We start from the raw sequence: 16,796 nt of genomic DNA, 5'->3' as shown, positions 1-16,796 counted from the left end.
AAACCAAATCACACATTATTTTGAGTAATGGAGTATCCATCTCCTCTTATTTACATAGCATGCATACTTCAAGATTCTTGCGTGCCCTAGTAGTACCAATTACTAAACCTCTGTGAACAATCAATGACCAAGTAACACATTATGGTGAATAAATAATGGAGTACATGTTTATATCCATCTCCTCTCATTTACATACCATGCATACTAAAATTTCCTTGCGTGCCACTTACTTTCACGTGTTTATTTTAACTACTGTCACGTGTGCTCTCGCTTTCGCAAGAGAGTCCTCTCTGCATTTCATGGAACTAGAGAGCTAGTCGCATTCTCAATAGACGTTGATTGCACCCTATAACGTTTTAAAACCTCCACCCCCTCAAACCATGCATGCAAGAAGACATTAATAATTTCAACATTTAAACTCTGTGTAGAATATCAATATAACCACAGCACAGGGATGCTCATTGCTACAAAACTGGCAGGAAAAATGTCCCTTCACATTACACCTGATCAATAACCCAGCATTTCTTAGCACTGGGAGATCCTTCTCTTTTTCTTTTCCACCGAAGATCCAGGAGGAAAAGTGTGGAGTATAAACAATCTGCTGAATTACAGCACGGAGCACAATAGCCAAATCCCAAGAATGAGGAAAAAATCATCAATGGAAGCCAAAGCCCCCAGGAAATCCTCCTTCGAAATGGAAGGTAAATGTTTGCCCACCTTGACCAAAGTGAAAACCACCAGGGCCTCCAGGGCCCATCATTGGCTCTTCCAAGTCTTCACCCCTATCATACTTTGCTCTTTTATCCTCATCTCCAAGTACCTAGCATCAAGACAAAAAGGTCATATCCAAGTACCTTTGGTTGGGTAGCGGGGGGTTGTTTGCCACCCGGGGGGTATCAGATTCCACAAGGTTGTAAAACAAACCTCATAAGCTTCAGCTACTTCCCGGAACTTAGCCTCTGCTTCCTCTTGGTTGTCCACATTCTTATCAGGATGCCACTGAAGTGCCAACTTTTTGTAAGCCCGTTTGATGTCTGCAGCAGATGCAGTTTTTGAAATACCAAGCACCTTGTACCAGTCCTTCCGCTTACTCAGCTTGAGACCGCGCTCAGCTTTCATAAGCAGTTCCCTCACTTCACGATTCTGAAAACAACATGCCAAAACCCCTGTCCACATCAGCCACTTTGAGAAGACATTCAGTATCATCCAGTTGTGCGTGTGTGTGCTGTATGCAACAATCCTGCCACCCACCTTACAATTCAGTCTAAATAAACAAAAAGCAACACTCAGAGCATATCACACGTGAACAATGTCGAAATCTTGTAATCACAGTACTTGAATGCATTAAAAATACAGCAAATACCTGATGATCCTTACTACCTACAAGTTTCAAATCCTCAACAGCACCTTCCCACTCCTCCAACATTATCTTTGCCTCACCTCTCTGCACAAATGGGACATTGCATGAGAAGACGGAAAACTTTGGCCTCATCAAAATGACCAATTTCAGTTTCCCAACTGTTAGCTTGGGCTCATATTGTTATCAGTGTCACAAAAAGCATCATACCTTGATCAAAGCCTCTAAGAGTTCCCCATTGATGTCCAATGCAGAAGAGCAACTGCTCAAAGCATCCTTGCCTCGGCCCAACTTCACAAGGACCTTACAAAGGCCCAAATAAAGATTGACATTAAACAGAGTATGTTCAGGATCCATTTCTAGGGCTGCTTTATATTCCTCCACTGCCATGCGAAACTTGCTTTTCTCAGCTAAGTCATCTGCCTGTGCAGCACATCAGCACAACCAACAATGAATTAAGGACCAAAGCTCAAACAAGAAGGCTCGAATTTGTAACTTTTTTGAAAGCAATGATTTTTCTGTACATTTTTACTCTTCTTGAGTAAATTCTTGAGCTTAAAGTACTCCTTTTTCAGTTCACTGTGTTCCGGGTCGAGCCGCAACCCCTTCTGATAATGTCTGCAAGAGAAACAAGAAGCATTTGTGACATTTTTTATATGCATGGATAGACACCCACACGTGTGCACGCATGAATACACGCACGGGCATGCAGGCACACATACATACAAAAAATCTTCCACTTCCATTTGGATTAAAAATAAAAACACTTACTATAAATGCAACAGCCATTTTGGCCAGTAAAACACTGAAGGGGAAAGCCAAATTGTTTGACAGAACAGGGTGATTGAGGTCTTAATACCTCAATGCAACATCGTGGTCAGAAAGGTAATAATACCCCTTTCCTCGAAGAAGCAGTGCTTCAAGATCATTCTCATCACTTTTCAGTACCCGACCAGCCTCGGCAATGGCACCTGAATAGTCCTTGCTCTTCAAGAGCACTCTTGACTTCAGAAGTCGTGCCTGCAATGCTCATGTAAGTACAAGAACCGACTTTGGGATAGTACAGCTTTACAGATCAAGATTCATTTTACAAGACCATGGTCTTATAGTAGGTTACCTTTGAACAGTCCGGTGAAAGAATAAGCACCACTTTGTCCAGATAGTCTTGTGCTTTTGCCACATCACCACTCTCAAAGGAGCTCATCGCCAGATCAAGACTACTCTTTGCTTGATGCAGCTGAAAGAGCTCTTTCTCTGCCGTAGAATGGGCGGCTTTTAGCTCCAAGACCTTCTCATAATCTTTCTCACCATCACCATAGCTGCCGATACAAACAGGTAGACACAAACTTGAAGGTTCAAACTTCTCTCAAAATAATGCAAACAAACACAAACAGCTGTGTGGTTGAGAGAGTCATGGGAATTTAAGTGATATCAACTGTTTATGCCTAGGTGCATGGTTGGTCACATTAAAGTTTGTGTTGGATTGGCTCCTACCCACAGATTTGACGGAACATAGAACCTCGCTGCAAGTAGCCCTGTATATATTTGGGGTCAACATCCAAAGCCTTGTCTAGATCCACCACAGCTTCATTAAATCGTTTTTGCTGTATATAGACAGCAGCCCTTTTCGAGTAGCCTATTGCAGCAGTTGGATTCACCTCTGCAACATAAGCCATTGTCTAACTGTAAGCTCTTAATTGAGAGCAATTTTCAGCATACATTGTATTAAGAATTTTAGTACCAGCTAAGAGCATTGTCAGAGAAGACTTCAGGGGTGAAAAAAACTTACCAATAAAATTACTGTAATGCTTAAGAGCAGTTGTCAACTCTCCCTTTGACACATGAAGATCTCCAGCCTGTAAGTCTGAAGCTGCAGAACATGTTAGGAAACCAAAAAACATCAGTTTTTTTTTCAGGTGCAATGTAGTCTCCACAATAAAAAGCCGAGGATAACCAAGCTTATCACTAAACAGTCTATGCTTAAAACAAACTCCGAAAGGCAATTACTACATTGCATCAGCAGAGATCACTATTTTGCAGAAGGCGGTGGCTAGTACTCCTGCACCTGCAGGGCATATAGCAGCAGCTCTGTTCTTCACCCCAGAGGTCTTTTTGAGGGAGAAGGAGAAAAGTTGAAAACCCAGAAAGTGGTTGATGCATGGTAAATTGGTGGAATGTCCATTTTGAGTTCCATCCTCTCCAGGACGCTCGAGAAAATCAGATCGTGCGGGGCCTCTAGAAAGGGAAAGCTTTTTCATGGTGGAGAGGGCTTCGGAACAAGCCTGCTGCTTCTGCTAGTTTCGAACAGATGTTTAAGGATGAGTTCCTCCAAGGGGAGTATGAGTGTGACGTAGTATCCAAGTTTACAGAGCTGGATATGAAGACCATGTCCTTTAACATTTTTTTACACAAGTTTTGAGAGTTGCAAGCGAAAGCAATGCATATGGATGCGGTCACCTTGCTTGGTTTTTTTATGCGGGGATTGTCCCTCGATCATAAGCTTCAGGTGAGGAACAATAATTGCAAAACACTTGAGGATGCTATCCATTTTGCAAAGATTTATGAAGAAACACTTGCCGACAAGAGTAAGAAGACTGTTTATGTTTGTGAAGGCTTCCACAACCCAAAATCAGACCCAAGACTTCCGATCAATCCAATTCCAAGAAGACTCAGAGGACCACGCAGAGCCTCCAATACATTCGGGAGGGCCAGTGCTTTTGTAACTCCAAGTCCCCAACAGCCAGTATACTTCATGGGCAGCCTTGCAAAGAGAAAGAAAGAAAGCAGCCAGCGTTAGGGCAGCCTATAGCAGTGGTAGAGAGCCATAACCTTGGGGTAGAGAACCATCGGGAATAGATAAGAGTTGCTAACATGATAGAGGCTAGTTTGGGGCTCTCATGGGTTAGAATGGCAAGTAAAAACTATAATGACAAGTGTAGAGCTGAGGTGACAAGTGTGAGGCCACTTGTCTCACTTTGATCCACAGCCATGCCACATGTCCCAATTTAAGAGATGGTTCCCCCCATAAACTTCATCTATAAAAATATCTCAACTCGTAGACATTCTATCAAAGGTGCTTTAGCAAGTCCCCCCTTTGCTTAGCTTACGGACGTAGTGATGTGAACAAAATTTTCATTGGGGGTTGTCCAAAAATAGTAACCATCCTAGATTTTAGGAGTGTGATGCTTTGTATTAGAAATGTATGTAAGCACCATGTAGAACCATGTTTCAAAGCTAGAACTCTCCCAAATCCTTGGGAGCTCGCCATACATGCTTTCCACTTGACACTTGAGCTCCAATTTTTGTGTGTCCAAGAAACCATCTCGAGTGCCTAGACCAAGCTTTAGGTGCTAGATCGTTTGTATTGGATAATGCCCCGTTCCCAAAGCTTGTACTTTCTAAATATTTAAATGTCTTGGAGTCCACCAGACCCCTTTTATACTCGAAAATGTCCGAGCTGGTGACATCCTGTAACACGCGGAAGCATGCTGATGCAAAAACGCAGACAAAAGAGAGGAGAGAGAGAGAGAGCTGGAAATTCAGTATATTCATATGGTACAAAAAGGTACCTCTAAATCTGCAGCCATGGGCTGCCTTCATGAAAAGGTGGAAACACCCAAAACAGTCCTACATAATAGACCCACTCCATAAGGGAGTGAATGATCTTAACTATGAGCACTCATGCCTATCTATAGGCTCTTGGACACTTGGAGTGCTGGCCGACTGCTGGTCGGCCAGCCGACTGGGTATATTCTCCATAAAACACAGCCACGACCTGTTCCATGCAGTCGACAGCATCTTATGCAGCCGACAGGTCTTCAATGTCTTCCATGTCCTGCTCCAAGTCCAACACTGGCCAAAACTGCGCTTCATGCTCCAAAACCTGGTTCTAGTAATCTTTTTCTAGCTGCCCCTTCTGGATTAGCTTCAGGACATGTCCATGGGCAAACTTGCACATGACACATCCTCCCTAGCTTCTTAAAAGTTGTCCCCGACCTTAAGCTTCAAGCCATATATCCAAGATGTAATCATGTCCCATTAAGTAGGCGAGACGAGACAGTCTCAAAATCCAATATAACTGAAAGAATCCATGCCCCAAATAAACAGGCGAGACTAAATAAGTCTCCATAATAGCAATATCAAAATCATGTCCCAAGTAAATGGGCGAGACAAAACATCCCCCTAAGTCCAAATACCATAATCATGTCCCAAATAAATGGGCAAGACAAAACAGTCCCATAAGTCCAGAAACCATAATCATGTCTCAAATAAATGGGCGAGACAAAACAGTCCCACAATCGTCTCCCAAATAAATGGGAGAGACAAAACAGTCCTGTAAGTCCAGATTTCAGTCTATTGGGACTTGGCATGGTGTAACCCAACGTTGTGAAGAGTAAATAAACACCTACGGGGACACTAGAGCAGTTTGGGACCACTACTTCTCTTGTGTAGGAGCAATCTAGCTCCCCTTGACTTCATTCTCTCTCTATTTTCTCTCTCTTCAAGTTTAAGTGCTTGTCTGTGGTGAAGTTTTTGTCTACCGCCCGTCACTTTTATTGAAGGCCGGTTTCAAGGTTCCGTTGCTGGGACCACGTCAACTTTCTCAAAGGGGCAAGCTTGTGGTCATCTGTTGTCATGTGCATGATCAATGCCATGTACCTTCTCAGGGCTAGTCCAGAGGAAGGCAACCAGAAAAAGACAGTTAGAACCAGAATTTAGGAGCACAGAATGCTATTGGCAGTATGGACTTGGAGGAAAAGGAAGGCTTGGAGAAGATGGTGCTGTCGGCTGCTTATAGAAGGTGGGCGGCTGGCCTATCAAAGGCGGCTGGATCAAATCTAGGGCAGCGCTGCATTTTATGAATGGAAAAGCCAGGACTGCTGGCCGACTGCTGGTCGGCCAGTTCCCCAAGCAAAATAAAGGCCTATAAATAGGCCAAGAAGCTCCTCTTTCAATTGATTCAATCCTCTAGGGATTGGGTCTCTAGGAGTCCCATAGGGGGACAGTTTTGGGTGTTGTTACCTTTTAGATGAAGGCAACCTAGGGCTGTGTAAGAGTACCTTTTTGTACTATATGAAGATACCTGAATTTCCAGCATTTCTCTCTCTCTCTCTCTCTATATCTGCGTTTTGCATCAGCATGTTGTCAGTAGTATTTAGGGCTGAAAGAAGACTCCCAGAGCTTCCGCGTGTTACATTGGTATCACAGCATCAGGCTCAGCAAAGCTAAACACTGATTCAGTCCCATATGATGGTGTACAGGTCCAAGGTACAGGAAAGTACACGGATACGAAGCCCAAGGCAAGGAACACAAAATCGGGAAGAGCTCCCAGGAGGTTTGTTGGTGGTGTTCCACAAAGCCAAAGGGAATGGCAGTCTTGTGAGCCAGATAGGTTCTCGGGCAACGGTCCCAAGGGAGGTTTATCCTCCAAGGGTGATGTGAGAGTGCCAGACTCATTTCTCAGGAATGAAGACCAAGATGGTGTTCAGAGTCAGGGCAAGAATGGATTGTGGACTAGATGGAACAGATGCATAGATCTTAGTCTGAGACAGAGTAGTTTGGAGAACAGGCCGGGCTTTTAGAGAAAAGGGCTGTGTAAGAGTACCTTTTTGTACTATATGACTGAATTTCCAGCATTTCTGTATCTCTCTACTCTCTCTCTATATCTGCGTTTTGCATCAGCATGATTTCCAGCATTTCTGTATCTCTCTACTCTCTCTCTATATCTGCGTTTTGCATCAGCATGTTGCCAGTAGTGTTTAGGGCTGAAAGAAGACTCCCAGCAGAGGGACTTCGGGAAAAGATTTGGGATGATGACAATCATCCAAGAGCAGGTTGGAATCCTGTCATCAAGTTTAGCAGAGGGGGATGTCATGTGCATGATCAATGCCATGTACCTTCTCAGGGCGAGTCCAGAGGAAGGCAACCAGAAAAAGACAATTAGAACCAGAATTTAGGAGCACAGAACGCTATTGGCAGTATGGACTTGGAGGAAAAGGAAGGCTTGGAGAAGATGGTGCTGTCGGCTGCTTACAGAAGGTGGGCGGCTGGACCAAGCTGAGGCGGCTGGATCAAATCTAGGGCAGCGCTGCGCTTTATGAATGGAAAAGCCAGGACTGCTGACCAACTGCTGGTCGGCCAGTTCCCCAGGCAAAATAAAGGCCTATAAATAGGCCAAGAAGCTCCTCTTTCAATTGATTCAATCCTCTAGGGATTGGGTCTCTAGGAGTCCCATAGGGGGACAGTTTTGGGTGTTGTTCACCTTTTAAATGAAGGCAGCCTAGGGCTGTGTAAGAGTACCTTTTTGTACTATATGAAGATACCTGAATTTCCAGCATTTCTCTCTCTCTCTACTCTCTCTCTATATCTGCATTTTGCATCAGCATGTTGCCAGTAGTGTTTAGGGCTAAAAGAAGACTCCCAAAGCTTCCGCGTGTTACATCTGTACGCAAGCATGTCAGACAGAGACGAAGAAGAGATTTGGTAGACATCAACTGATGATGAGTCAAATGAAGCGGTTGGGAAAGAAGAGTACCATGTGGAAGCAGAACCACCCCTGAGCCAGAGACTAAGGACTGACTCCCATAGATCCATGCCAGTTCTTTGGCATGTCGATCTATGCTCTGCCACACACGTAGCTGGAGTCTTGGTCAAACTCTAACCAATCGTGAGAGGGATGGTTCACTTATACAGTATCCACTGCTGCTTTAAATAACCAAACTGTTATAAATAGCAAGTACACATGGATTTATTAATATACAACATAGTATAGCCAAATATAATCCTTCACCGACATACTTTATGGGGTGGTTGTTGGGGAGTGACTTGATCCGAGTAGTTTCTATCTTGAAGTGAAACAATTTGAGTTTTTCTTCATGGATCCTTCCACATACTTGATGGCTCTTTCCCCTTCATTAGACCATATCGCGGCCTTCACACCTGCGAGGTGCAGACATAGGAGGAGGGAGAGTTGTTTGAGTATGAGGTTTCTTGATAGCTTCTTGAGTTGTCCTTGTGCGATATGCACTTGTATTTCCTTAGCTGAACAACTTGGACCAAAATTCTCTTTGATTACTCGGACTCGTGGTAGACTGGTTTGAAGTAGTAGATCCGGACCATTGCAGGGGTGATCTGAGGGAGGAGACCCAAGAGTAGTTGATCTCTTGGGAGGTTCAAATGGAGATACACACCTTGGAGACATATATTTTGGTGTCCCATTTGGGATGCGATATCTGACAGATTATTGTTCCGGATATTTGAGGGGGTCCAATTGTAGAAGGGTGATTTCCTTCTGGGGAACAACCCTGACCTGTAGAGGAGTTATTGTGGAGACCAGAGAGCCTTCTTTGGCTGGTCTTGCCAAAGTAACTTTGAGTTTGTTTTGATGAACTCTTGGATCTGGGATGTACTTTGGTAGAGAGTGGGAACCCACATCTTTCATGGGGATCCTAGTGATTACAGGCTTATTGGTATATGCTAGGAGGAGTTGCGAGGCATTGATAGCATGACTTCGATAGTGCTATGCATGCTATGCAGTTATTTGATTTTATTTTGCGATTTTATTTTGTCATGATCGATAGTGCCTTCGTGCATCCAAAAATATCATTAGTTAGTCTTGGATAGATAGATACCAATCAAGAAGCCTCGACGAAGAAATTTCGTCAAGGCAAATACTTCAATTGCAATCCATATGTGTCATTGCCGAGTGCCAGTGACCGGAGATGTGGCTACTTGTAGTTGCTTATTACTTTCCTCTACGATTATTGATCTTGCCTATTTTAAGTTTACCAACAGTACTCACTGACTATGTGTCACATGCATCCCGCACTTGGATGAAGGTGCAGGACCTGGATTTCGCAAAGCTTTTGATACTGTACCCCGAGCCCGCCTCTTACACCGTCTACAGGAGATCGGAGTCCCATCTGACATGGTTTGGAGCATCATCGCCCTCTATGAGTCCGTCACTGGACGAGTGAGAGCCCCAGGAGGTACATCACAGGAGATTTCCAACACTATTGGGGTGAAATAGGGCTGCCCTCTATCACCCACTCTTTTAGGCCTCTACTTTGATGAGATCTCGAGCTTCATTGATGTATTAGGCACAGCTGGTCCCACACTGGCAAGCATATTGATCCCCATACTACTTTATGTAGATGACATCGTCCTCCTCTCAGACTTAGCCGAAGGGCTTCAGAGACAGTTGGATGCCTTACATGACTTTTGCACTCAGCGGGACCTCTCTATTAACCTTGGTCACATCCAGATTGCGCTTCACATATAGAGGGGATCCTGTGGAGATTGTCTCATATCCTATGTCTACCTTGGTGTCACTTTCAGTGGCCCACGCTTTACCATGCTTCCCGCAGCACATGCCAAAGTGACGCGGGGATATGCGACCTTGAGCTTACTTGAGCGGCAGTGCTTCCAGGCACATTTACAGGAGCCCAGGACAAAGGGCTGGCTTTTTGACACCCTTGTCACACCAGCCTTGATGTATGGAGCAGCTTTCTAGGATTGGCAGCGAGTTGAGAGGCCCCAGGTCATGATGTTCTCCCGTATGATCCGCAGCAAACGATCAGTCCCACACCAGATTATCCAAGCAGAGTTTGCTGCAGCCCCAATGGTAGTGAAGGCACTCTTCCAGACAGTCACATACCTCCATCGCATCAGTCACATGGATCCCCACAGGTACCCGAGGCTTGCCCTGGAGTCCTCCAGACAGCTAGCACTTGAGGGGCACTCTGGAGTATTGTATGCAGTAGTTTCCACTTGGTTCTCAGTATATGGGCTCTGCATGGACCGCCTACCCCCCCTTTAGTACAGTTTGGACTCCCCTTTTTTCCGGCTGTCTCACGAGGATACCAACCGGGTTATCCGGTCAGATCTTCTTAGCCTCTACACACATTGCACATGGATCACACCCCCGGAGCTCCCCACAAAGATGCACTTTTACAGAGACCACTTCCTCACACTCACGGAGGATGGATTCATCCAGCAGCCGGGCTACTTGAGTGTTCACATGTCCCATGCCATGTAGATTGTGATTGGCTAGATACGGGTTTCTTCCCACGGCCTCAGAGTGGAGACAGGTAGAGCTGAGCGCATCTTCAGAGCCGGGAAGCTCACACGGACACCCAAAGAGGAGAGGATCTGCCGACTATGCCACACAGAGGTTGAGACGGAGGAGCATTACATATGTCGTTGCCCAGTATACTATGAGATCCGCGGGAGGTTTCACCATCTATTTCGTGAGGGATTCGGTCCACTCTCCAGGATCATTGACTTCCAGGACCAGCATTGCCTGGGCCTCTTCTTGCTCGAGCTCCGCAGACACAGGGACACCTTCTTGAGACACAGGCCCCAGCCACCCCGCCCCTCCCTCGGCAGCCAACCATCACCAGTTTCTTCCGACCCCAGGAGGTGGAGGACACCGACATAGTGGATCTTGTGGACCCTCCATGAGCTGCTTTGGACCTACCTCGCCCAAGAGGTGTTACCTCGGACCGAGCCTCCGCACTCCAACGTGCCCGACACCCTCGACCCCCTCGACAGCCACAATCACCTCATCAGCTCCAGATCCAGGACATGCTCCGCCGCCATCGAGCTACCTTTCCACATGACATAGCTGAGGGAGACCTCTCAGCCATACTCGTCAGCCCCATGCTTGACATTTTGGAGAGTGGTATACCATCTACTCGGAGCTGATGTTGCTCCCATGTTTTTATGTTGTTAGTATTCCATGGACAGTTTTGTATCACCCCAGTGAGATAGCTATATTTATGTTTTCTTTCTGTTTTATTTTCCATTCCATGATGAGATATGCCATGGACATTATTGTATCACTTTGGTCTCATAGGCCCATTGGGTCTTCAGTAGACTCTCTCTCTCTCTCTCTCTCTCTCTCTCTCTCTCTCTCTCTCACGTATTCGTGAGGTTCTCCGCCGACACGTCACGCTCCCATCACACAGAGGCCTGACATTCACCCCACCATCAGATCGGTTCTGGCCAAGGCGGGTATCGACATTAGCTAATCACAGCATATCTCACTCTACACAGGATCATCTGTTGATCACATGTACTGTCAGATGTTTTCATTTTACTTTTTCTTTCAGTTTTCCATGGCTCAGTATATCCATGGTACCATTGTATTACTTTTGGTCTCATAGGCCCTTGGAGTCTTCCAAAGACGTTAATATAGCTCTCTCTCTCTCTCTCTCTCTCTCTCTCTCTCTCTCTCTCTCTCTCTCTCTCTCTCTCTCTCTCTCTCTCTCTACATATATATATATTTATTTTTTTATTTTATTTTATTTTTATTTTTTATTTTTTATTTTTTTATTTTTCCGCACATCTACTTCAGTTTTGTGTGTTATATTCGTCGTAAAAGATTGTTGAATTCTGAGTATTGAAGTTACTGATTCGACCACAAAGCTTCCGCATGTTACATTGGTATCAAAGCTATGGTTAGTTAGTACGAAAGGTACGATACGGTACGGTACGATAAAATACGGTACTAATTGGTACCTTAAAATTTTTTGAGGTACAGTATGATATTAGTACGTTTTTTTTTTTTAAATACTTCCTAAACTTAAAAATTGTAGACAAGAAGTTACAAAATAGTAGAACCATGAACATAATGTCATCATGCCATTAGAGTACAAAATTGCTACAAAAGGATAGGCCAAAAACTCATGGCATGGGCGACCGCCAACATGCGTACATACATGATACTACATACTACAATACATCATCGATGGGCTAGAAGGAGATAGATGCCCAATGCCTAGAGAGCTATAACATATCAAAAGTCTACATCATCACCAACATCTGCATGATCATCAACATGATCACTACTAGAGTGTCCATCAAGAGAGTTCTCTGAAGAGGACTCTTCGAAGGTGGACGAGACACTCTGGGGATCATTCTCGCTAAGTAGGTTGCCGTCATCATCAAACAAGGGCTCTCTAGGCAGTGGGGTATCATCATGAGGGGGCAATGGAATATCATCATGAAGGAGGGCATTGGAGCTCGAGGATCCCTGCCTCACATGTGTGCGAAGGCCACCCTTTGCCGATGTCGAAGGCGGAGGCCTATGAACTCCAACTGCTCGGTCCCGTCCATGCTGGCTCCTGGTGCTGCGAGTATCTGCTGCCACAAGCTCACTATAGAGCTCCATGAAGATTGCCTCCTCCTCCTCATCAGGTTGTTGATTGACACTTGCAAAGTTTTCACTCGTCAACGTGAAAGTGTCAACATTGACCTACACATTAAGGCACAAAAGTTAGAGTCTATACAGTGTACACAAAACTTAAAAGTTATGAGTCATGACAAGTTAGAGTCTAGACTTGTCACTTACCTGCTTGGGACTACCCATACTAAGAATGCCCTGCATCATGCGCAAGTTAGTGTGGCAGTAGACCAACCGCTCCAACTGTTGTGTGCTCAGTCGATTGTGTATCCTCGTGTGTATGAGAGAATAGGAACTCCAGTTCCTCTCACATGCACCCGTAGAACAATCCTGGGCTAGGACCCTTAAGGCTATGGGTTGGAGATGCTCTAGTCCATACCCAAAATTGTCCCAACCAAAAAGGGGCTTCACATTTACTCCCTCCTCCAGCAAGTGGGAGACGAAAAGGAGGTTTGACCTCTCTGATCAACATAGCAGCCCAACTCCTCTAGAAAGGCATTGTGCTCATCAACTGGCACAACTCGAAGCATATATGCATCCCGATCTTGTCGAAGCTCCCTATCGGTGCAAACTACTGGAGACTTGTAGGCTGGATGTACCAATGCTGCAAACCCGTGGATTGGTTTGTGCATCCACCTCCATCTCTTCTGTGCAATCTCCATGATTTGTGCTCGCTCGTCAAATGTAATGTCTGTGCAAGCCTCCAACTCCACAAGGGCAGCTCTAAAGAAGTGGACAAGAAGGCCCATGGTGGACCCCTCGCAATCTGTCATCTGCAAGAGCCTATAGAATGGAGTCATAGCAATGACAATTGCTCGGACTCTAGTCCAAAATCTCTCCTCTAGGCAAAAGCGTTGCATGGCTTTGGCCTCTTTAGTGACGTGCTCATCCCATTTGTTCCACATGGTGGAAACAACTGTCTGGCGAAGGGCGGGCCTCACATCATATAGACGCTCCAAAACCAGCCACATGTAGGCAAAGCGGGTGGCCGATGGCTTCTTCAAGTCAAGCCTGCTATGCTCACGAAACATAGCAAGCACCTTCACCTTTAGCATGAAGAAGTTGACAATAGATGTAGCTTGTTGCACAATCCTCTTCACCCACCCGAGCTTCGCCACATCCTCCATGAGTAAGTCAATGCAATGACTCGCACATGGAGTCCACACAATGGTGGGGAATTCCTCCTCAAGCAAGCGGCCCATGCGTCGACAATTTGATGCATTGTCGGTGATGACTTGCACCACGTTTTGAGCCCCAACCTACATGGTAGATAAATCATATGAGTTGAGGGCTTTGCACAAATGACAAAATCAGCCACACTTAAGTAAAATAATGCTTACCTCTATGATCGCTTGCCTAATATGGCGGTAGATGAAACTCCCGTTAGTCTTTCTCCCCCTTCTCCCGGTGTCAACCGCACGCAAGAAGTATGTGCCAAGCGGGCAAGACACAATGATGTTGATAATGCCATGCTTCCTTTGATCACTCCATCCATATGTGAGAATTGAACATCCATACTTCGTCCATGCGGCTCGAATCGGGTCAAGGGCTCGATCAATTCTCTCCTTCTCTTCATCAATCTTCCTCGTGCGCATAGCCGTGTAAGAGACCCCCGTCCACCCCTCACATGAGCCCACATTCGCAATCGCCGTCACCATCTTCTTCCATTGCTCCTTTTGGAGTACATTGAAGGCAAGATTGCATTCAATAATGGTGCGAGCAATCTCTATCTCCGCAAGGCGTTGCCGCTCCTTAAGGAATGCAACCGAACCTCTCACACTACCCGTGACTTAGTGGAGAGAGGGTTGCACCCCTTCACGCTCCACCACCCTTTGCCTTTTGCCCGGTGCGGAGGCGGACCGTGCATCCGTGGAAGTGGCAGTGGAGGATACACCAATAAAAGAGCCGGTGGCCGCTTCATCATGTGCCGATGGTGGTGCTGGTGGTGGTGCCGGTGCGTGTGTTGATGATGCTCCTCTACTTGAATTTGAGCCGCCGCTCATCTTCCACGAAATGTCATCGGCAATGCTTTGCGGAATCTCCTTGCATGGGGCAACTTGTCCCCCAATCTTTGAAAGGTGCTGGAGAAGCCTTGTTGTTCCACTGGTGTATGACTTGCCACAATATCGGCATGTCCAATGATGGGAGTTGGACTTCTTGGTGTCCTTCTCCACATTGAGGCAATGCAAATCAAAAGCCTCATGCTTCTCCCGAGGCATGATGGATAAGAGAAGGGCTAAAGCGTGGAGTAGAGGAGAGAGCGTAGAGAAGATGAAGTATGGGAAGAGCTTGGAGGAAGAGAACTTGGAGTAGAGGCTCAAGTGGGATGGAAGGAGCTTGGAGGAGGGTGGAGGAGGGTGGAGGAGAGGCTTGGAGTAGAGGCTTGGTCCTTGAGGCTTGGAGTAGAAGGAGGGTGGTGGAGAAGAGGCTTGGAGTAGATGGAGGAGAGGCTTGGTCCTTGAGGCTTTTATAGAAGGACTCAGGAGAGATGAAAGGAAAACAACCAAAAAAACGGGCAAAAAACGGGCAGAAAACGGCTACTTCCAACGGGCAGAAACAGGGAAAATTTGTACATGATCGTACGGTACCGTACGGTGCGAATCGTACGGTGCCGTACGGTGCGAATCGTACGTACGGCCAGATTCGTACGATGTACGGAACTAAGCATGATCAGAGCCTTCTTTAAGTGTGAAGATTCAGCCAGAAAAACCCCCCAAAAAAAAAATCTCACTTGTGTGGTTGGTTTATAGACTCTGGTGGACCACCCCCTTTCGGTGTGACTCCTGTCCCTCGAAGGACGGTTGGTTTTCAACCTCCGGAAGTCTCCCACACGCATAGTGGATGGTCAGATTGCACTCCAAAAAGGAAGTGCATTTTCTTGCTATGGCGAGCCACGACAACGAGAGAGAACGACAACCTTGGGACCAAAGTGCACCAGGCAGTCCTTCTAGGACAACAGGCATGAGTGTATAGGAGATGTTCCAACAGATGATACAAGCACTCGTAGAACAGGGTACCAAATTCGAAGAGCGTAAGGCATAGATCTTGGCCCCGGAAGAGCACACCCGTTCTCCAGCACCTCTTTTTCAGTCTCCTCTTCTCTCTCCTTCCGTTTCCCAGATTCTAGATCCTCTACTACATGACCCTTTTGAAGGGGTACGACCGCAGCCAAGTTCGGTGCTCAAGTTACAGATGCGCACAATGGAGATTCGATAGATGGAAGACCGTGCGGCAATAGCCCGTGCTGTTGCACACGACGACACCAGGCGACGCGTGGCACACGAAAGAAACCTTGCAGCTTTGGATGCAAGAATGACACCAGCGGCTTCCTCGAGTCATTTTCCCGAGAAAATGAACTTCAGTAAGTATAATGGTAAACTCGATCCCTGTTGGATTATATCATCTCCATAAGGTCTACATCACCTTTTCATGCTTGTATTGGACATTTTATGAAACCCTACATTGGCATATTGTAGCAGATATTATTCCGCATTCTTCTACCATTTTTAGACATTTTTTAAGCATTTTATGCTATTGGTCTGCTGTCGACCTACTATAGCTGGCCGACCAGCACTTTGAGGGAGTATATAAGGGCTGACCCCCCTTTCCCCCATTTCATCTCATTCTTTTGCATCTTGTTGAGGTCATTAGCAACTGCTTCTGCTTCTTACCATTGTACATCACCTACGCCTTCCCTTGTGCTTAGTTTTCAGCAATAAACATCAATTTCCAACATTTACAGGTCTTGCACTAAGCTGTGAGCAGAAGAGAGCTGCATTTTCTGTTTTGGAGCAAAGGCTTCGAAAGATTGCTGCGTTTTCTACAGATTTCAGCGTAGGCGCTGCGTTTTCTTCCGGGAGCAGAGGCTTCCTAAAGATTGCTGCGTTTTCTTCATCTAACGCTTGGGACTGTTGTGTTTCTGAATTTTCAGCAAAGATTGCTGAGTTTTTTATGCTGATTGGATTGCTGAAGCCCTCTCCTTTCAATTTCCCATCCTCCCTCCCTTTCTTCTTGCTGTGCACAGCCTGAGAGGAGGATTTGCTGATTATTTCAGCCCCTTTCTTAAGAGAAGGTTTCTTGTCAGAGGACATGGCTTCACGAGGTTTCTCTACTGCTTCTCCTTCTCCTGTTGATACTCCAGCACCATCACAGCCTGGATCCCCTCCTCCCACTCCACAGGTGGTTCCTATTCCTAATCTTTCCTCCCTGAGTTTCTCTCATCCAGGTCTTGCTCCCACCCCTACTCATATACCA

At 45.9% G+C, this 16,796-nt stretch overlaps 1 protein-coding gene across 1 annotated transcript in view; it reads right to left on the bottom strand.

The window, feature by feature from the left end:
* Positions 1-396: 396 nt before the first annotated feature.
* P58IPK (DnaJ P58IPK-like protein) overlaps positions 397-16,796 on the bottom strand; it is a 30,962-nt gene continuing 14,562 nt past the window's right edge. The window contains exons 2-10 of the mRNA XM_086792090.1: positions 3,147-3,227; positions 2,852-3,017; positions 2,475-2,676; positions 2,217-2,377; positions 1,882-1,975; positions 1,568-1,780; positions 1,364-1,444; positions 925-1,143; positions 397-820 (exon numbers count right to left, since the gene is read on the bottom strand). Of these exons, the coding sequence (XP_086648216.1) occupies positions 656-820; positions 925-1,143; positions 1,364-1,444; positions 1,568-1,780; positions 1,882-1,975; positions 2,217-2,377; positions 2,475-2,676; positions 2,852-3,017; positions 3,147-3,227 (1,382 nt within the window). The 3' untranslated portion in view covers positions 397-655. The remainder of the gene's footprint in view (positions 821-924; positions 1,144-1,363; positions 1,445-1,567; positions 1,781-1,881; positions 1,976-2,216; positions 2,378-2,474; positions 2,677-2,851; positions 3,018-3,146; positions 3,228-16,796) is intronic.

This window comes from Cibotium barometz, chromosome 4 (assembly GCF_041138505.1).
Source record: "Cibotium barometz isolate CiBa-2024 chromosome 4, ASM4113850v1, whole genome shotgun sequence".
NCBI lineage: Eukaryota > Viridiplantae > Streptophyta > Polypodiopsida > Cyatheales > Cibotiaceae > Cibotium > Cibotium barometz.
The sequence above is the reverse complement of the archived record's forward strand: the minus strand, read 5'-3'. Positions and strand labels throughout refer to the sequence as shown.